The 23,156-nt window shown below is 36.8% G+C and overlaps 1 protein-coding gene across 2 annotated transcripts in view; it reads left to right on the plus strand.

Moving 5' to 3' along the window:
- Positions 1–1,281: 1,281 nt before the first annotated feature.
- The window catches only part of LOC126293299 (ras-related protein Rab-11A), a 52,402-nt gene continuing 30,527 nt past the window's right edge, over positions 1,282–23,156 (plus strand). Inside the window, exons 1-4 of one of the 2 annotated variants that reach the window (XM_049986430.1) lie at positions 1,282–1,842; positions 2,444–2,565; positions 8,342–8,415; positions 21,181–21,455. In XM_049986430.1, the coding sequence (XP_049842387.1) occupies positions 1,803–1,842; positions 2,444–2,565; positions 8,342–8,415; positions 21,181–21,455 (511 nt within the window). In that variant the 5' untranslated portion in view covers positions 1,282–1,802. The remainder of the gene's footprint in view (positions 1,843–2,443; positions 2,566–8,341; positions 8,416–21,180; positions 21,456–23,156) is intronic. The other variant, XM_049986429.1, reaches the window with a different exon arrangement.

Below are 23,156 nucleotides of genomic sequence, written 5' to 3' on the forward strand. Positions count from 1 at the left end.
CACTGGGAGGTTTGATAGGTTTAAGAAACAGGAGTATTTTTGATGTCTTCCTTAGCTCCAGATAGAAACCAGCATATCAGATAGGATCTTACAGCAATGCTTGGATGTATGTAATAGAGTCATGACTATGGATGATATTGTGTTTTCTGGAGACTGATGTTTTAATGTCTTGTGCTGCAGTTGGTGTGCTTAATTCGAGTTTTGACGTTATGCAAAGGTATTGCAAGCTGTGACCAAGAGGCAGAGTGATTACTTTGGAAAACATGTGGACACAGGGCATGAAATACTTTAAGTGTGGATAAGTGGAAACTGTCAGATATATTTAAGGTATGAAGCAAAGAGGTTAGCATTTTAGAGGTTACTTGGTAATAGTGGGTTGTTGTGGAGGAGAGGATAAGGTGGTGAAGGATTTTTATTGTGATATGGTGGATAACTTTTCAATACTATGTTGAGTTTATGGTTAATTGGGTATGTTATGTGGTACTTTTCTGTTGACAGTCTCAGTGTTTGATTGTGTGAAGGAGGAGATTACAGTTATGTTGCTGTAGTTGCCGGTGACATGCGGGAATGTTCTGCGGTTAGGAGAAGAAGGATCAGAGTAGTTGACAAGATTCTCTTAGGAGAACTGTGGCCTTGTGGGGGTAAATTACGCGATTAGAGATTATGGTGGACAAGGTCTGAAACAAGGCATGATAACTTGAAGGAAGAATGTGGTGAGCAAAATGTTAACCTTTGCTTTGCAGGGTAGATGGGGGGGGGGGGGGGGAGATTTAATTTGGGTATGTATGAAATCTTGATAGCTGTACCAGTTAGTATGAGAGTAGGCTTCTTTTATTTTCAGGAAAATACTTGTGGGGGGGGGGGGGGGTGTCTATTGGGTATGGTGTAGGTGATTATGAGAATGATGGTAAGGTGATCACTTCCAATCAGTCTGAAGACATGAGTGTGTCCAAGGGTGACTGGGAAAAGTAAATATGATTTCAGGAATGGCGTTGCTTTCAAGCTGAGTATGATGGGGTAAGGGACTCTGGTCACCTTGTATTGAGTTATTACGGCAATGCCGTTGTTCTGCAGACGAGTGGCTGTGGATGTTAATAATTGTGCCAATAACATCTATATTACATGTATACTCTACGAACTACTGTAAAGTGCATAGCAAATGGAGATGATCTGGTCGTCACACGTGAGGAAGCCATAAAGGAGAGGAGCGCCATGGTATATGTATATTCCGAAGCCAATATTGCTAACCTCTGACATTCATTGATACGAAACGTAGAAACGTTTGAGTCATGAGACTAGCAGCTGAACAGAACACAAAAATGTTCTCGTCCGTTTTTAGCGTTTAGGAAAGCTGTTATGCAGCCGAGTATTCATTCTTTAAACGGCTATCATATCAATTTTGATTTAACAGTATATAGAGACTTTTTTATTCTTCCTTAAATATCTTTTGAACAGTAAAAATAATTTTCTTTCACATGCAAGCGTCATGTTCTGGGTTAGTTGTCAACTTGTCATCGTCACACGAAATATTTAGAAGGCGCAGAATTACGTCATGTACATGCGCAATGGAAGGGGCGGAGAAGAGTGGCAGCCATATTGCAATATTGTCCTGTTAGTTCAGACTAATCAGGCGTTTTACAGCGTCAAATCACAACTCTTCTGTTAATTTATTATATTCTATACCGCGTCGCCGTGTCGTGACACCTCTTGCCTACGGGTTCAAGACTGCTGTGATACTTAGTGTCTTATCTTTGAATATTATTGATTTTTACCAGTCTACATAGAGTGCAAATTCCAGTAAGATGGGTACCCGAGACGATGAATACGATTATTTGTTCAAAGGTAAAGATTAATGGTAGACGATTCAGAATTTGTGTGTTAGTAATCGTGGAAGTTCTTGAATTGATACTGTGTAGAAACTATTATATCGCATTGTAATTACGTTCCTGCAGAGTTTTTTCTCCTTTGACCTAGGATTTGACGTTTGTGCAGTGCGGGAGTGTCATTGTCGTAGGCAGTCGTTTTATGGATTGACGTTGCGAGTTTGTGTTATTTGTGGGTCAAGTACTGACGTTGGCCTTAAACAACTAACGAAAGTACGTTGAAAGTGATCGTGCTATGGTGCTCGCTGCGGCAGTGAATTTTGTATTGGGGTCTATGCGTTAACGTGGCATGATTCAGGGATAGTGAATATCAGAAGAGTCTTCGAAGGTTATCTTCGACCGATTTATTTACTATATTAGCCTACAATTAGATGATTATGAATGTTTAAAAACCATAAATCTGCACTAAAAGTTGCATATTTGTCGCAATACCGAATTCATCAATTAGAAAATGAAGTTGCGAATATATGCTCATTATTGTTTTCAGTTTTCTGTTCAGGCAGTGAACGAATCGAAGACAAGACATAGTATTTTTCACGAGTAACCCTTCTCTCTTACAGTTGTCCTCATTGGAGATTCGGGAGTTGGAAAGAGTAATCTCCTCTCCAGATTTACTAGAAATGAATTTAATCTCGAGTCGAAGTCCACAATAGGAGTAGAGTTTGCAACGAGAAGCATCCAGGTAAGACTAGGATCGTTATATAGCACTGAAATTAGTGATTTTAAATGCAAGTGAAATTTTCATCAGGAGCTAATTGAAGTAATTGCCTTGTTATATATCCCGAACCAGTTACTAACAATTCTTCAGTCCTGAATTGACGTTCATGTGTGCCAGTATAAAATCAAAAGCTTCTCAGCTCCTTTTTAGTTCATAATCTTGCCCCTCTCAATAGGCTTATGAAATGCACTTCTGCCCATAGGCTTAGTATATGGCCTACCAGGAGTTTCTTAATATCCACAAAAATGAACTTTCATGCAATTAGAGTAAAAACGTAAATTGTTCTGGACAGCAAATGTAATGTCTAATGACAAGCATTATTTGTAATCAGAATTTAATTAGAGAAAAGTTTTAACTTGAAGAAACAATATTTATAAAGGCATGTCGATAAGTTCTCATGTACATTATACTCTTAAACCTTCCATATACGAATACTAGTCCCAGCAGTTAGTTAAATGTGTAATACCTTGTTTATAAGGTGCTACTGTTTGTGACGTACAGTAATTGCTTAGTGCTCTGAGCATACTTTTAAGACTTTAAACTTTCTTACACCCTAATAACTTACTGATTAAACCTAAGTTTTGTGTCTAACCCCCCTACCAAATTTTTCATAATTATGTCCCAGGGTAATTTTACAGTTCTGTATGTCAGCTTAATACAAGGGAAGCCATATGTCACATACACAGGCATTGGAATATATGAGCATGTTTGCAGGGATGACAGCTGTTTGACTATGGTGGTGTTGAAAAAGTCTGAAATTTTTGTGAGTACTGTAGGAAAGTCATGACAGTTATTCATTTGCATTATCAGGAAGGAGCTGTGGAGTTTCATTGGTGACTTTAGTGCTGCCATTATCAGCAAAGAGAATTTTTTGTGTGTCTGCCATGCCATAGAAATTTATTGGCAAACAGAGCTGGTCTTAATAAAGTCCCGTGAGGAACACCGATGTTAGTGCTGAGACCCGAAGTGGAGCTCTCATTTGCACCCTACTTTACTGGTATGATTAGAACCAGCCAGTAGCTATCATAGTTATATTTCTAGTTTGTTTAGGAATATTTTGTGGTTGTCAAAGTCTGGGACAGTTCTAAACATGTCTTTAATACAGTTATCCCTCCTGAGAGCCTAAAGTGAGGTGAGAAAATTGTATTCTGGTAACCAAATGTGTGGGGCAACTGGTGTGTAGTGTTCAGTATTTTCTGCATTTCCTTTTAGTAGGGTCACAATTATTGCATGCTTTAGATAATTTAGAAAAATATAAGTGCTGCTTATGTATTAGGTTTGCTGTTTATGCATGCTTACAAAACAGATTAGTACCTCCTACTGTCTTTTTATTTGTGGTGAATTTTATTACTTGTAATGAAAAGTACATTAAATGTAGACCTCAGAGTGATAAAGATCCCTTTATTGCTCAAAATATTGTTTTGTAGTCACACTTCGGGGTTTTAGCAGCAAGAGACTAGGTTGTCCCCTCCTGCCTAATGTACATCCGGGGCTCATTACAGATCTATTCGAAGGTGACAGTATCCCACACAAATCATGCAGTTTTTGTCTTAAGTGTTGTCAAGTTCAAACTTGTGGTATGTTGACAATCGAAACATGCAAGTGAAATGAGTTTGGTGGGGATTTGGTTCTTAATGCAGTTGCAATAATATGTGGATGTATATTGACAATTAAGACTACTTGGAGCTTCAGTAGTATTTTAATTTTGGCTTTATAGTGCTACTGGATAAACTCTATTAAGTCCTTTTAGGAGAATATAAAGTAATTTGGTAAAGAATTAAATTCTCATATGCCATTTTGTCAGAAACACAAATATGAAACTATTTATTCTGTGATGATTATAGTAGGGATTGGAGATGAAGACGACAAATATTTAAAAGTTGTCTGTGCAGAAACAGTTCCCAACATCCCTGTGCATATGCCCTCTGGCCAGCACCTTACGGTGGCTTGTGGAGTATGTATTTGCAGACACTGAAAGTCCCACAGCTTGGCTTCATTGAAAAAGGCAGCATGCTGCTTATTAATGTTGATGGACTTGACACTTAACTGTCCTACATTCATCTACATCCGTACTCCGCAGGCCACCTGACGGTGTGTGGCGGAGGATACCTTGAGTACCTCTATCGGTTCTCCCTTCTATTCTATTAATTAGCTCATGAGTATAGTGCTACCTCATATTGATGCATTTTATGCACAGTCAAAATTGTAAAGTGATTATCAGTGAGATGCAGTGAAGCATAGAAGGGGCAATGTCAGTTCCCTAGTGTATGTTTGTGCATTATGGCTGTGACTGTGTGAATTACCTCCTCATGAAAGAAAGGGAATGTAGAACATAATATTGAAAACAATTACATCCTTCAGAAATTCCAGTGACACCTCCACAGACCAGAGCACAGAATGACACTGCCAAGGAAGAAAGCGACTTCATTTACTTCATGTGAAGTATTGATTATGTTTACAGACTCATAATATCCTTGTCATGTAACACAATACTCATGTGTTGTTCCTGTTTCTTCTATATCTCAATAATAGCAGCAGGAAGTGCACTGTCTTTTACAAATGCTTCTTATTAGTTGCCATATTTCTAATGAAGTGGACACACAGATTGATCCAAATTGTTCTTGTACATAAAGTACCTTGAAACATTAAAATAATATAAACTGCGTAGTTACTCAACAATCACTGTGCATGTAGTACATCATACTTCTACTGTCATTTAGTAATGAGGTGAGATTTACAAAAATTAAGATGATTTATGGCAAAGTGTAAATGAAGTCGCTTTCTTCCTTGGCAGTGTCATTCTGTGCTCTGGTCTGTGGAGGTGTCACTGGAATTTCTGAAGGATGTAATTGTTTTCAATATTATGTTCTACATTCCCTTTCTTTCATGTTTCTTGAAGATCAATTTCTGTACGGTGTTCATCATTACTCCATGTATCCGGCATCATTCCTGCCATTGGTTCCTCAAACAGTTCTTTAATTTCTTCTGCAGTGAAGCTTTTCCTATTTATTTCAGTGAAGCTTTTCTCATTTGTTGCCACATAATGCTTAATCTGAGCCCAAACCATTTCATTGGTGTTGAAGCAACAATGGTATGGTGGAAGCTTGCGACCCTGAGGCCGTGTTCTTGACCCATCTCAGCCTGCAACATTCTGCTGAACCTGTGGCTTATATTTTTCACTATTTCTGAGCTCTGCCTCCCATGAATAATTCTGAACTTTGTTTCAGCCATTCAATGATATCAGCTTTTTCCATTGTCTTTTTCAGATCTTTAATGACTGAATGGTGTGGGGGCACTATCCATTGCAGTGACAGACGGCTGTTTAAGTTTGTTACCCTGAACCACTTCATAAAACTATTGTTAGTCTCTTGTTTTTCTCATAAATTTGTCAACGAGGAGACAGTTATGTATGAAATCAGATGAAGTTCCATCTTGCGAGACGATAATTGTCATGTGATGTTTAAAGCTTTCCCGAAGTACTGATTGTTCATAAAAACACGGGAGAACTGCCAGATATCAGTAACGTTCTGCCACGATATTTCGGTGCAGAGTTTCTGGCCATCTTCAGGTGAGTGCCACTGTAGTGGTACTAGCGAGTACGCGCTGAGCTCGACTATTTAAAGCTGTACTGAGGTGACATTGCGCATGCGCTGCTCAGCGTGCGCGTTCATAGCGGCTGTGTGCGCTGTGCCTCGCGCGCTCCACTGTGAAATCTTGGCGTATCGGTATCGGGTCGATTTCCATCTTTATACAGATAAAGTTACTGATATCCGGCAGTTCTCCCGTGTTTTATGGAACGATAATTGTCATTTCCCACGTGAACAGCAAAATTTCCACATATACTATAAGCTGTACAACCTTTTCTGACAGAATGACTGGAGTTTGTGTTTTTTTTTTAAATACACTGTTGTGCTATATCACCCCAATTTTTTTTTTTGATTTTTGTCCATTAATTTTTTATGCAGGAAATGAGGGCTCTGGCAAGTGTTAACAAATTTGTCATGCTGCCACTGAACAATTCTGGCTAATGAAGAGTAACAGGTTGTTGTGGTTAGACGTTATTTTCACTTGTAATATCCATATATGTGGTGACAAATAGTACCTTGTAGGAATGTGTCCAAGTTTGTTACTCACAATTCTGTCTTCATTAGATCTTTGTAGGCTCTACACAGTACTTTTTCATGAAAACTTTGATGCCAATATTTTTAAGTATCTTCAAAGCCTCTGCAGTTCATTAAACTGCCTCCATTTGCTAATAGTCATAACATTCTCTCTTCTTTTCAAAATACACCCACACACACAGTGTGGCGCAAAACATGAGCAGATTGCTGAACTTTCAGGTTAGCACCCACCTGTTTATGTATGCTTCCACTAGAAGCTTCAGACATTTTGTAGGAAAAATAAATGTGCTCACTGAGAAACAAAGCACACAAAGAAATGGATCACAATTGTTCAGGTTACAAACTGCAAGTATCATCTGCAAGTGACTGTAGTAGTGCTACCTGCCAAAGTAGAGATTTCACTGTGGGGTGTGGAGCAGAAGGTGCAACAAAGTGCTTTCTGATTGGCTATTGATGGGGTAGCGGCTCTGCAATCAGCTAGATGTCACTGTCTGATCCTGGAGTAGTGTGACGCTCTCAACTGAGACAGTGCAGTGTCACCTCCGTTATCGCAGAAAACATTTTTTAGGTTTTCACTGTGTTTAAAACACATTTCACCATGTAATCATTGAGGGTATGGAGCTCCTTACACCACTTTTTGGCTTCTGTTGTTAATGCTACTGCTTGTTGCTGTTTAGAATTCCATGAAATTGCTGATCCAGTTAACTTTCTTAGCACGTAGCTTCAAACCAGGTTCGAGTAGATGTGGAGTTGGAGTGGAATCATCTGTACCAAATTTCTAGCTTTAGTTAAAATAGTTGTATCCCTTGTTAGGACTATTGTTCTCATACCTGGAGTGTAGTTCCTCCTCAAAGGACAAATTGCTTCATCTATGGTATGATCTCATTGTTAGTTTGGTAGGTACAAACCTATTTTACCTCATTTTATGCAATTTTGAGGTTCATATAGAACCTAGTTGTCATTGTATGCAGCATCATGCATATGACAGTCTCTTGGCATCATGTAAGAAGTAAATTATAAACTAAACAGTGAGCCTTAAACTCAATTTCACTTTACAGCTCTTTAAAACTGATATACAAATGGTTATACTTCTTGCAATTCATTTCTTTCAAAGTTTCATTTGATTTTTCTGACTATAGAATTCAGGAGGAATATCATTAGCTATATGCATATTATTCTGTAGTAAAAGAACTGTGTGCAATTATATTGATATTGTATTATCTGAAACGCAATCAGCTCATTTCCTCAAATGTAGATAATTCAGATTGTACATTAGGTTATTTATAATCATTTCATTCTTTCTTTTTGTTTGGAGCTAAGTTACCTCCCATCTCATATGAGAAACTGTCTTCTGAAAATTTCTAGTTTTTATCTCAAACATACTCCCAGAGAGAAACTTCAGACTTTGGCAAACAGTGCTAATGCCCCACATTAAGATAATGTCAAATGTTTCTTAAATATTCATAGTCATGGGAATTACATGTACAGTTATATGCTTTGACAAATTCCAGGTGAAATTTCTTTTGCTTATTCTGCTACTCATTTGAATTATAAACACTTAAAATATTTTTGTAAATACTTTATTTTTAGATTTTTCTTACATTGTACTTGCTTTGTAGGTTGACGGAAAAACAATCAAAGCACAGATATGGGACACAGCTGGCCAAGAAAGATACAGAGCTATCACTTCGGCGTAAGTATGCTGCTACCTATTCATTAGTTTTCATTATACTGGCTGCTGTTATTAAATTGATTAGTTCTTCTGGGTCTTTTTATATCAAGTAACTTCTAGGAATACTTTTAGATACAAAGTACTGTTTGGGTACTTAACAAATAATGGCAGTCTTAGAACAGGCTTCATGACAGTTGTTAAGTTATTCAGATTAAAAACAATATTTCTTATGTTTATTGCTGTTGCCAAATGTGTATAAGGAAGTGGAACAAACTTATTAGAAGTGGACAGAAAGTTGGCTTGGAGTAAATTTGAGAACTATTGCACTGAGAATTGTAGAATTGTTTTACATCTATGTTTATGGTCTGCATGCTGGTTTCATATGTGGTGGAGTGTTTTACGTGAACTGCTATTACTTCTCTCATTTCCTGCTCCAGGGCTTGTGACTGGGAATAAAAACTGTTGGTAAATTGTAAAATAAGCTTGAATCTCTGATTTTACATTGACACTTTTGAGAAGTGTGTGGGAAGAAGTGATAAGTTACCGAAATATTTTGGAAATGTTTGTTCTTGCAGTTTTAATGGCAAACCTCTGTGATGTGATTTGCAAAACTTTTGTCTTTCTGGAATTTTGCAACTGGCTGATGTGAGAGTGCACACACGAATATAGGATACAACATAATTTTTTGTAATATATCTTCTGTAATTCCCTTACCTGGTAAAGTTTCTGGACTAATTGTCAATATTCAAGAATAAGTCAAACAACGCTGTTTGATAAGCTTTCTTTCAATTTGTTTTTTACAAACCGGTGCTCCTAAGTGTTTCCAGTGATTATCTGCCAATAATGGAATTGAGCATTGTCACTCTTCCCATTTATATCCAATAAAGTATATATGTTGAGCTCAATAGCAATTCTCAACTTGGTGTCAGTCCTTGTTGCTCTTCCTGCATTTATATCACCAGCTGTCAAAGATCTTTGAGTATATATAAACATTGTGGTCAGTAACAGTTTTATAAGACTGCCTTTGTTATATTTGCATGTGGCATTTTCTCCATATCTGAAAATCTTTGTGCATTCTGTGTGTTCAAAGAGTACTTCTAACATAAAAATAGAGGAATGCATACTGGGAACCGTAGTGTTCCTTGTGTATGGTTTCAGGTTGCTAACATTTCCATTCTTCAAAATGTGTGTGCAGTGGTTGAGAATTTTGTGGTGAATGTTTTCTTTCTGGACATTTAATATGCTTGAAACATTAAAATTTGTGTAGTTTTTTGTTTCATGCACCATTAACATTTATTTAAGAAAGTTGTGGATATGTATTTGCTAAGAAAATCATACGAAATTACTTGGTGTTGACTGAAGATATTTGTGTACGTGAATTAATTTAAGAGTGAGTTGGTGTACAGCATTTCATGAAAACAGTAGTACTGCTTGGTTATCAACTGGGTTTTGTAATTGTAGGTATAAATGTGCAACAGATGCCTGTCTGGCCACACTTTTCATTGTCAGATTTGGCATATGACTTAAGTTTGCATCAAATTTCCAAGCTGAAGGTAAAAGTTAAAATCTATTGGTAAAATAAAATTGTAACAGCTGAAAGCAAGATGAATTCTCTTAAACTTGCAGAATATATGGACATTCAGTACAAGAAAACTCTTTAACTTTGTGACGTAAGTTTTCAGGTTCCCGTTGAGTATTTAATGACATGCAAGCAAAATTTTGTTGAGAAAAAGCAGCAGTTCAAAAAGAATAATCTAATGTGTAATCTCCCTGTTTTTGAAAAGCTTAAAGATGAAGAAATATTAAACAAGATGCATACCACGTCAGGCAATTTACAAATATTTGATGGTGTGCATGAAGTATGTGGCTATGCAGTGTGGCATGTACAGTCAACAGAATTTTAAAATGGCCAGCTCAGTTGAATTACAATGCACATGGTTTGTTCTTGATAGATAACATTGTCTAGCTGATGTTCAGTGACAGTATCAGGAATATATTGTAACTAAGTACTCACAAAAATTTTCAGCCTCCTGATACCAAATTCACAATTTCCTTAGAGTAGCCATTCTCATTCTGCCTCTGAATTACTCAAAGGCTATTTCTGGAGAACTAATGCAGGTACACAAAACATCTCACTATATTGAACTATTTGTGCTAGATAGAGCTTTCCTATTCTCCCTGCATCTTAAATTTCTTATCTCATTAATCTTTTCTCCAGATTTGTAACATTATTTCCCACACCTAATTAGTTTAGTGTCCTTGAAGAAACTAAATTTCCAGACATTTCTCTCTATCACTGATCTCCATAAAATCATCTGCTAATATCAGTGCCAACTTTAGCTAATGTTTTGATAGCTGCCTTCTGTTCCATTATAAAGTCCTTTCCTTAAGCCTTTCATGCAGATTGAAGTTTCCCAACAAGTGTATTTGATGGCTGGCTCAACTGATGTTTAGCAGGCAGTAGTGGTGTCTAATTTGTCTGCCAAAGTTATCACACAATATATGGTCATATTTGGTAGCACATCGTATTTTAAAGGGCAGTTGTTGTAATATTGGCAGTTTTCTGTTTATGGGAAAGATTTTTCCCTATATTCAGAAATTAAAGCAGTAATGCTTCCTTTACTCCACATGCAAAACAATTAAGATGCACATTTCATACTAGTTTCAGCCAAATGCATCTATAGTGTGGCTTTGGTTGCAGTGGGTTGCATGTTGTGATGTCAGATGCTGCAGCAGTCCTGATTGGCCAACACAGGTAGTGTTCTAAGGATCTTAAAAGGAAGTTTCACTGGAGCAGTCAACATATGAAACACCTCCAGGTTAGCTATCTGACTCATAATGGTGCGTGCTAGGGAACTGATGCAAGATCTGCCGAGTGAACTACTACTATTGTTTCATGGGTGTTAAAATAGTTTTCATTTGTAAATAGAAGTAATCGGGAATCCTTCAGGTAATGTTGCATAGCTTTCATAATTACAGCCCAGACTGGTTATAATGATGTCGAAGGGACCAATGATTTATGGTCTTTGGAGAAGAGTTGCAAAAACTGGGTTTTTGTGTTTTTGATTAAAAATTTTGGCTGCCACAGAGCTAAAACTACAGAAAATGGCAAATACAGTACATGTGTATTATGTACTATACATTGTTTGTGGAGAGGGACTGAGGGAAGTTCTCTTATGTTTATGCAGTATGTACAGCAGTAATATGCCAGCAAAATATAAAAACCTTTAATATTTGAAGAAAGAAGTAGCAACAGTGTAGAATGTTCTGTAATGAACTCACTTAGGGGTACAGTGTAAGATTGTCTGCCTGGATGAAGTTGTCTATTTCTCAAGTTGACAAGAGTTGTCGGAAGTTTTTGCACAGATTCTGCCAGAGTAATGTAGTCATGATCGTCAGCACCATTAGTTGTTGAAAACCTATAACCTTCACCATGGGATGGTGAGGAAAGAGTTGTGAATATTGCATGTTTAAAACAAATGGCAACTGTCTTTTGAGTGAGTCTTTCCTGTGCTTCAGATATCATTAAAATTGCACCAAGAATATTGAGAAAAGTTTCTGTACCTTAAGAGTTTTTGTAACATGTTCATCGCCTGAAGTTTCTGTACTCAGTTTAAAGAGATTCTATAACTCACTGATTCTTAGGTTGTAGAACTGATGTGATGTTTGGAGGTAAAAACACTTAACTTTATTCAATGTAGATTGATTACTGAATGAGTAGGGCAGTTATCAATGAGGAGCATAATTTTGTCTTAGATTTCTGCTGTGTCAGTTGCGCAACCACTTTCAAAAAAGTCATCCAAGATCTTGCATTGTTTTCGTAAACTATGGGTAGAGAGTGACATTTTTAAAAACATCTAGGTAATCTATATTTTCCAATCGGTGAAAGGTTTTCTTTACATGATCTCATTGTATTTGCTGCACTACAGCTGTGATCCTTGTCTTAAACTTCCCACCTGAACACGGTTAACTTTCAAATTTCAGTGTCTTATCTGGTATCATGTGGTAAAACAAGCCAGCTTCATCTGCATTGAGTATATCATTGGGCTTGTAGCCTACACACAAAACAGGCCACTTCTTAGGCCACTCGACTTGTCACACTGTCAGATACACTGGCAGTTGCGCTAGAAATTTTCCCAGCGATAATATCATGACGAGTTGAGAAATGTATCAAAGACAAAAAACAGGTCAAGTTCGGATTTTCAAACAGATTCACAAATTCATTGGTTTTCGCTTGAATAGTCACGGATACACACATTGTTTGATCTTTGCCACTTAAGATGTGTAAATAAAGCTACTTCAATATCTTTGTGCTCAGATCTTGCCTGCTTGGTTTTTATAGAATTTTCTTAGACAGTTTTCTCACTGTCCTCATATTCTGGAAAATGAGTGTCAATATGCCAAATTCCTTTGTGATGCTGATGTTAGTCTCCCCGTTTTCTAATTGCCGTCTTATGTGTGACTTTCTTAATTATTAAATGCTTTTATCTCTTTTTTAAAGATGTTTTAAGTGATGCCAGCATGGACTCCTTAAGCTACACTGATTTGAAACAAGCATTGTAAAGAAAAAGAGAGTTTGACGATAAGTGTTAAATTGTTAGTTGTTCCCAGGTTTGTAACAAACAAAAATGAACATTGTATGCTATAACCAATATATTTCACCAAAAATATAATAAAGATAGGTTATTTTATGTGCAAAGTCACAGTAGACAATGTTGTACTAAGTGGTTTTTAAATATAGTATTTTCATAGGATTTAGACAGGGCCATTAGATTTCGACATTACAACCAATAAATTGATATTTCTATGATTGGTATGGACTGTAGAGGTTTTGGGAAACTGGCTGCTACAGACCTGATTCATGGAATCTACAAAACTGTGTTTACTTTGGATAACTGGTTAGATGGACAAGTCATCTTCATGTACATTACTGCAAGAAGTAACTTCTCAAAAATCCCAATAAATCATTGCTTATCACTACTGCCCTTAAATTTAAGAAAAGTGTGTGCATGTGCCACCCTCTATGTGCAAGTGGCCAATATATTGTGACCAGAATCTGGCCCACTTCTTAAAGCAGTCTGGTTATTTTAAGGTGCACTGAAACTCGTGTGCAGCATTGTAAGAGGCTAAAGGTAGTCACACATTATTGCTGCTGTCAGTTTGCACAAGTGTGCACAAATCCCCCCCCCCCCCCCCCTTTCTCCACATAGCCCAAACATGCTTGTAAAGTTTGTGTAACCAACACGTAGAGTCCATGTGATGCTGCGTAGTCACTTTGACTGCACTTGCCATCAGGGAAAAAAGCAGAGGAAATATTTGTTCTGAAGGGTTCCTAATAAAGTGAAAAGCATAATCAAAAATAAATTTCTCAATGAATTGCATATCTGTATAACTGACTTAAGAATTGGTCTGAGGGCGAAAGACGACATAAAAGAATATAACTTGTGACCCCATTGATTGGAAAGCATGCTTATGAGTTGTTAGAAGAAACAAATTGTTTATCTATTAATCTTTTGAGTACTCAATGCAGAAGCAATTTCTGTAGTAAATCTTGAGCTTCAAATTATGGTTTCTTTAGTTGTGAATAGTCTTGGTTGTTGTATCCGTATAACTGCTTCTACTTATTTACTTGCTTTGATGGATTTGTCCTGGTAACATTTTCAGTTATTATATAAGTCCAGCTTGTAATAAAGCAGTTATGATACTACATTAATGAAATATCAGTATCTGTAACTTGTACACATACTTTTGACCACTCTTACACTACCATTTCTTGTGTATAGCTTTGCATGAGTGTCTTAAGTTTTTCCTTGCTTTTACTTTTTCTTTAATTACATTACAAATCTGTTTTGAGCATGTCTGTATTGTAATGGTAGAAAGGTAATTATAAATTGGAACCCAAGCCTCCTTTATAATTATTTTAAAATACCTGTACACTGGCTTAACATTTATATGCGTTCTTGACTGAGCATGCCTTTGTTGCAGAGATTACGGTGTTACCCAAAAACATTTTTTTTGAGGAAAGTGAAGTGCCCACTGTTTCTACTATGTAGATGGAACATTATAAAGTATAACAATGGACATATTAAGATACAAACCACTGAATGTATTTTGTACTGCTCATTTCATACTGGTAGTAGTCAGATTACCACTTCACATGGTAAACAAATTCCTCCTCTTTCAGAGAACTTCAGGTCAGGCCATTCATCCATTAAAATAACTCCTAGTAATTTCATTCACCATAGCAGCCAGTCTCACGCTGATGCTGCCAGCAATTATTTACGATTTGGGTAGTGTATGAAGCTTTAACTTGACCATGTATGTTGTGAGGTCTGTTTTTATTTACGGGGTTGTGTGTTCAGATATGCAGTTCATTGCATGAAAATATCATGCTCTTGCATTTTTACACAGTATAAACCTAAAATGCAGGGATTTAATCAAGGCAAGAGATATCTCATCTAGGAAAGTACAGTTAAATTTAAGAATTTTTGTGCTTTCTTCATAGTACTAGAGAAAGTACAGTGTGCAAAACTTCAAAATCATCAGTTTTTTGTCTCTGTAAGAGTAAAAAGGCTTTTTCTCTTCTCTGCAGAACAAAGAATGGATGGAGGATAGGTGTCATGAGGTACATAAAAATTTGAAACATTGCGATGTTCATGCTGAGTGCAGTAGGAGCAGAGTGATTGTAGATGGCAAAGGTAAGTGGGGAACAGTAAGAAAGAAAACAATGCAAGAAGCTGGAAACAATTTCTTGAGAAGCGGTATAGTTACTCTGAAAAAATTAGGTAAACTGAAAATGAAGAAAGTGCTCGATGAAGTGGTTAAATCCTATTCATGGAATTTCAAAAGGCATTGAACTATGAAGGAACAAATGTCCAGCTGCTAGTAAAATACCTGCCAAACTCATGTTGCCATTAGAGTAGAGTAGATTGGTTGTTTAAACTGTACAGCCACTGTAACTTAAAAAAATGTTGCAAGCACACAGTGAAGATTCACTACTTCATGCTTCAGTGTTCAGGAGGTTGTGGGACTTCAAAGAAGGCTGATTTGTCTGTATTAAGCAAGACTTCGTCAGTGACTGAAATCAGTGTTAACACAGCTGTTGTGATTATGCATGAAGATTGGCAGATAAAATTATGTGAACTCACTGAAACGTTGAATTTCATACTGCAGTGCCTTTATGATTATGTAGGGTCATCTCTGTATGGCCCATGTTTGGGGCCATTGGATGCCCCATCTGTGGACTCAGAACTAAAGGCTGTGCAAATAGACAAGCTGTGTCTGTTTGCTGATGGATTGGTTGCATTTCTATAATTGACCCTCAGCAGTGATAAGTCGTGGCTGCGTCATTATAATCTTGAAGGAAAATGAGCTATCATAGTGTGGAAGTTGTTCTATCTGCAGAGGAAGTTATCACATTTTTGACTGTCAGGGAATGATTTACCAGCATGCAGTCTCCCCCGCACTATTGTTAAGGCAGCACACTACACACCAATATTGGCTAAACCGAGGAAGAACATTGCAAGGAAGCAACTAAAACATTCTCGGAGTAGGTGGCGACTTAGTGCACGTCTTCACATTGCAAATCAGATAGTGTTATTTCTGGTCCATTCAATATTACCTGTGTGCCACACTGCCTTATAGCCCTGATCTTGCACCCTGCATTCTTTTCTATTCCCATTGCTACAGGCAAAGCTTTGGGGCCTTCAGTTTGAGAACTCTGAAGCAATGCTCAAGAAAAGAAAGGAAATTCTCAAGGATGTGATAAAGAAAGCCTTGTAAAATGCATTGATAGACAGATGCTATAAAAAGTTCATGGTAGTGGGAGGAAGTGCTTTGAAAAAGATCTTGTAAATATTCAAGTGGAATAATAAACATTTGTAAAAAAAGATCACTTAGCCTTTGTTGATCAGCACTCACAATTACTTCATTTGAGGAAAATAGGAGTGGCTCCATTTAAAACCTACTGCACACTGTAATGTATAGAAAGTGCTTGTAATGTTGCTTCAGACAGAGGGTTGAAGAGAAAATTGAAGTTACACTTCATTTTAAAGCAAGAGTGAGATGCTAGAGTAGTAGTTCTAGCCCCGTTTAGTAACAGAAGGCAGATATAGGGGAAACAGTGAAATGTTCATTGATTATAGGATTTGTATAAGGATTTTTATAATACAGAGTAGTGTTGGTTATTTTTAGGCAGTGGTACCAACTATAGGGATTGAAGGACAACCCATTCTCTTTGTATGAAGAAATGTAGATAGTCAGTACTAATGGAATGAGACCTAAACCAGGTAAGGTATAACTGGGTCGCTGATTGGTAACAATGAAATGTAATTCATACTAGTAGCCTGTCCTGAGAATCTATGGGTGGATGACGTGACTGAAGTTTTGCTTGTGGGTCACTGCATAGTTATGATAAAAATTTAGAAAACATTGGGTAACTGAATATTGCCACTTTCATGTACCTTAAACCGTTTACCCTATGTTAGTTCTCAGGAGGCATTATCATTACCTGTTGCATATTTAATTGGCAATTGGAGTGACATCTCATGGCAATAATGGAAGTTGCAAGTTGAGCTGACGGCTGCCCAACTCTGGTGCCAGTTTGGTGTGAGCCACATTTTCTGTGTAACATTTCCCTAAATTTCACACCCTTTAAACATTAACTCGACCCCAAAAAATCTCTTATCAGCTTAATATCACAGATTGTTTTAGGAAGTTGGCAGTATCCTGCACTGGCGTTCCAGCAGTGGTAGCTCCCATTTGGCTGTTGCTGCAGTCAGATGACCTTGGCTATAATGGCTTTGTCACGTTGGTGAGGAGCTTTCTCATCATAGTCCAGCCAATATGTGCAAAGTGTTTATAAATTTATATTCACAAATGTTTCTTATGAATCTGTATTTTTCTTGGTGGGCCTTGGCCACCTCAACAATCTTCCTCCATACATCTGTTCTGCTCTCTCTTCAACCCACTGTTACCTATCTTTCACCATCATGGTAAAGTCAGCCAAAATATTGTCCAACCATCTGGCTTATGGTTGGCCTGTCCTTCTGGTGGAATACAGTCTTTCATTATTTGCTTGGGCATCATGTCATCTGTAATCCTCACCATATGTCCTAACTTACATGTTCTCAGATTTAATAAATTTCACTCTCTTTCCCTTTTATAAATTCTTGTATTTCATTGTGCCTTACTGTATAACCCTCTGTCTCTCAGACCCATACATTTTTTGTAGGATTTCCCTTCGAAATGCCCTCAGATTGTTCAAATCTGCTTCAGTCATTGTTCACATTCTGACTCATATGTAACCACTGGTCACATGAGGAACAGCATATTCTTAATGTAGTTGTTTTGTAATTAGAGGATTCTTGAATACCTGTAAGTTTGCACAAATAGAATTTTTTGTGTACTGTCTCTAATGGTGTGTTGTATTATCACCACTGGTTAACTGGACATATAAGCAATGGAAGCAGCTCACAACTTAAACACTTATGGTACTGGTCTTGTAGATAGCTGCCATTACCTATGGGCTGGCTAAAATTTCTTTTCTTTTTTGTTTTAAATTAATAATTCGTGTGTACAAATGCATAGTTAGAATTTTGAAACATTTTAGATTTATTATACTTTAGACTTTAAATACGTATGTTCCAGTATGTCTGGTTTTAAATCTTGTAGATGCAGATGAAACTTCAATTCAACAGTTATTACAGAAAAAATGAAAAAGATTGCTAGTATTCATATATGTAAGCAAAAACGTGATCTCTTTATATTTCTTTTACAGCCAATGTACATCTTAAATACACAAAGCACAAGATCAGAGGAAAATTTCGCACCCATAGTGAAGTACAGTGTGGTAAAAATTAAACATGGGAGATACACAGTCCAGTGTTACATTCACTGGACTCTTAATGCTTGCATTCATTTCCTGATGTACCTAAAGTACTGTCCCTCATAACATCACACTATGTGAAAATAATACAATAAACATACGCTGCAACTCATCTTCAAAAATTTCTTGGAACAACTACTGTTCAAATTATTTGTAATGAGAACTCTCATAAAATACCTAATTTTAATCATCTGTGCACTCATCAGAGGCTCTGTAGATGACCCCCCCCCCCCCTTGCCCCTCCTAAACATTCTCCTCTTCACTGTATATTTTTAACAAAAAATAAACATAAAAGCATGCAAAATGCGTGAAACAGAATTTGTCGGTCACCTAATGCCTATAAAGTGAGGGAGAGTAACAAAGGTTTCAAAAACTTTGACTTGTTAGTCATAACTAGTATTGCATCAGCATAGCTTTCAGACCTCACATATGATACTGGGAGCCATAAATATGTGTTAGAAACTGGGAAAATCATTGTGACTGGCTTGATGCAATATTACATACACAGCACATTCCCATTTCATGCAAGCTGCACACTAAGTTTTGAAACATTTGAGATACCTTCAGGTCATAGTGTTCAAGCCTTAGAATTTGTCATTACCATGTGTTTGGTTTTTTTTACAAAGTCCAATTTTTGCTCCTCCTCTTTGCATTATTTCATACATTTATTTAAAATTGCTTACTTATCTTGCTACACTTGCAATATCATCCACATTTGTACATATGACTAGATTTCATCATTAAAGTTCTCCTCTTGTCTATTTTTTGTCATGATGTGCAGTTGTATGTTAGACAGGACTCCAGAGAGACCATAACTCTGTTTCACCCCATCTTTAAAGTTAAAGTGCTGGATCATTTTGTTCAATGAACAAAGTTTGGATCTGTCATACTAATAAAATTTCTCAATTTATCAAGTTACAAATAATTGATCAAAATGCCTCTGTTTGGCTGGAAACTACATTGGCATTCTTAGAGGATATTTTTAGCACATTTTATCCTTTCATTCAGCACCCAGGAAAATTTGTTGTAGACTGTATCCAGTAAAGTTATGCCTCTATAATTTTCACAAGATAAGTTGGTGCCTTTCTTATATATGTAGGATGTAAGTTCTGACACTGGCATCATTTCATCAGGTGCACGGCTATTTTTCAGTTTATATATCACTTATACAACCACCTACATTGTTGGTCTTTTTGCTTCTTCCCTTTCATCTTGCCCCTGTATTCTGGTTGTCCCAGATTGTCTCAACATCTCTTTCTACATATTTTTTGTTTGGAGAACATTTTTCTCGTTTTTTGTATTGCACAGTAGAATTTTGTTTCATTCTGTTCCTTTAGCACTTCCATCTCTTGAAATTTTGCTTTCAGCCATTGCTTCTCTCAATATCTTATGAGCATTAGACTTTAATTCCTTATACACCTCCATGTTTCTTCAGATCTCTCTCACACACCCCCACACTCATACTGTCTTGCTGCATTTGTGTTCTATTGGTCTATATTCATGATCAAACCCCTGATTTCGTTTTATCCCAATTGTTGTTTTTTTTCTGTTAACCTCTTCAGCATCCTCTGGATCCAGGGGACGGTGAATATATTTATTACTGAAAGCCATATCATCCTATAGTACTTCCAGAGATTTGGTCAAATACACAGACAGAACTGTGGCATGGCACATAATTTTTATATTTGTAGATAGTGAAGAGAAATGCAAGGAAGTAAGAAACTCATTGTGGCAAGACTATCAAAAGGAAAGTTGGTGTGGTACTATTAGCTGATGTCATAGCAGTGGCTGTCAAAAGTGAATTAAGAACAGTCTAGTGCTTAATCAAATGTAGTAGTAGCTGATGTCATATGCATATAAATGGAGAGAACATTAAGGTTATTGTGTACAGAACAGATGGATGGACGAGACTTGAGTGGTGAATCTCAGATACTATCTCAGAAGTAGAATAACTAAAGAAGAAAGTTGGATTAAGACAAAATGTGGCTTGTACAAGGCTACATGACAATCTATAAAAGAAGCAATACACTCTCAAAAAGTATAAATCTTGATCGGAAGATTCTTGAAATGCTTTTAAAAGCTAAGTTCTGTATGGTGGATAATGTGGGCAGTGCTAAAGACAGAAGTGACAGTTGTAGCCCTTTAAAGGTGATGGTGCAGGAAGCATTTAATCAATTTGAGTGATTGCGATTAAGGAGTGAAGGTGTCTCGAAAGTCGGTGAGGGAAAAATCTTATAAAGAGAATAATGAACTGGAAAGAGATTGGTTGACGACATACAACTAAAAATAAACTGCTGAACACTAGTTGATAGGTATAGCTGGCAATGGAGACCTCGATCTGACAAACATCAAAGTTGATGCCCAAAACTATCATGAGATTTAAGACTATAGAATATAACTTTGAAGATAGTATTACTTGCAACAATTTGTAAGTATCTACAGACTACATTTTTAACAAAAGTGTTGTAGGCATTACATTACACGCAAAAAGTTTGTTAGGAATATAAGTGGCATACCATATTTTATAAACACTGCTCGTTGCATGTAAGAGCTCTCTATTTCGTATTTCATCAGCCATTGGCAGCTTGGTTAGTTCCAGTATTTGCTGCCGCCAAAGATATGTGAGACAATCGGTAGCTAAACTAGGAAAAAGGAAATAAAAAACAGCATGGAACTCATTGGTAATGTACTTGGCCGGTGAAAGTGGACTTGCCTTATCCCTAAAATGCACAGTATTACAGAATGCCAAATTGGCTAGGCTTATGTTACTGCCAGTTTGTAGCTTTGGCACAAATATTTAAAATATTCACATATATTAATTTAAATAAATTAGAAATATTGCCTTCCTTTGTAACTTACCTAGATGTGGTGTCTAATTTTGCCTCAATTTTCTTTTGCAGATATTACCGTGGTGCAGTAGGAGCACTGTTGGTGTATGATATAGCAAAGCACCTAACATACGAGAATGTGGAGCGGTGGCTGAGAGAACTTCGTGACCACGCTGACCAGAATATAGTTATTATGCTTGTTGGCAACAAGTCGGATTTAAGGCATTTGCGGGCAGTGCCGACAGATGAGGCGAAGATGTTCGCCGAACGCAATGGCCTCTCCTTTATTGAAACGTCAGCACTTGATTCGACTAATGTTGAAACTGCCTTCCAGAACATTCTGACAGGTTTGTTTTTTAATATATATAGTATTAGACGGTTAAATTTGTGTTATTGGGCTTCGATACAAGACTCTTAATTCTACCTTTCAATTTTTTATTTTAGATAATTTACTTACATTAAGATGTCAACTAGGGACTCCTTTATTTGTAAACTGTGCTGTTAAGCCATAAGATGTTTCTATATAGTTTACAGGCTTTTGTGATCTTTAAGTGGTTGTGGGTTAGTAATGTGTAAATTTGGTTGAAAAATCTGTTGATCACCTTATTTATTCATTTTCTGTGCGTAATGAGTAGCTGTTTGACTGTTGCATAGTTTTTTATCACAAAGATATGTGAAGACTTTTTAACTAGTATGTTACCTTCATGTTGAAAATAGTTTTGCATATTTCTTTTGTGCATGTTTTGAAAAAATATCTTAGAGGTTCTGTGAAGAAAAAAACACTCATGCATGGTAGCCTTTAAGTTGTTGCAGTGCTGTGTTCAGTTGGTGCATATTTGTTAAATTATTTGTTAATGGTAGTAGAATAGTGTTGTTTTGGGTTATTTAGTGGAAACTGGAATTTTTTTCATGCGACTGTATGCAGTCTGGTGCAAGTCTTTAACTGAAACTTGTGCTCAGAATATAGCAATGCATTTTATAATAATAGTAAATTCATGGGAGTTCTGTAATTCTATGCGAATTTTAAGTATGTTAAAATATTGTCAGTGTAGTGTTGTATCAGCATACATTGTGGGGCAGTTGAAAGATAACCTTTGTCCAGAAAGTAAATTGCATTTATAGATGTTGTGTGTAAAATTTTGCATTGCGTACAACTAGTTTCTATTAGTGCTTGTGAAAATAAATTAGCTAGTATAACTGACGTTGGGTTAAAGAAATGCAGAAGTGGAATATAACGTACAAATTATTCGAAAGTTCTGCAGAGTAAAAAGTTAAATATCTGTTGCCATATCCTCCTCAAGATGGTTGTATTGTGTGTGTGGTGGCATTTGACTTTCGCAAGAGTTATTGCACATTACATACATGTTTGCACATTATTATAGTAGTCAAACAGCACTTTGGAGCATGCCAGTTTGGCAGTTTTGTACACAAAAGTTCCAAATTTGCACTCAGCTAGCTTATAGGTGCTGTCTGCTTCATATATTGGAGATTGTCTTCAATGTGATTTGACAGACTGTGGAAAGTATAGTCCATATCCTTTTCACTCTTTACACTTTGATCTCTGCAGGTATTGTCATAGAACACCAATACATTAAATTGTTAGTGGCACAGATGATACAGGGAATGTCAATTCCTGTATGCCTATTGTACAAAAATGTTTGCTGGAAAAAGGTGCACAGACAAAATGTAGCCCTGCCTGTGGCTTTCATCATTACACACACTATTTACTGCAGGTTACTACTCAACCACAATATTGTTGCACTTAAGCATTATCAGAAACACATGGTGACAATGCAGTAAAAAGGACAGTGGTGAATAAAAAAACACATTGCACTGTCATTGCTGTCAGATCAGTTGTGCATATGCTATCAACTCTGATTACATGGTGGCTTACAATAAGCCATTTGAAGCATTGTCACTCCCAGGTACAATAATATTGTGACCAACTAATAAAGAGCACAAGTTCTGTTTCGTTTTACACAGTACAGAGTAGGTTGGTGCTTACGGGACCTTAAGCCCCATTGTGGTTGTTAAGGTTTAGTTTTTCT

This window comes from Schistocerca gregaria, chromosome 10 (genome assembly GCF_023897955.1).
Source record: "Schistocerca gregaria isolate iqSchGreg1 chromosome 10, iqSchGreg1.2, whole genome shotgun sequence".
In the NCBI taxonomy this organism is placed as follows: domain Eukaryota; kingdom Metazoa; phylum Arthropoda; class Insecta; order Orthoptera; family Acrididae; genus Schistocerca; species Schistocerca gregaria.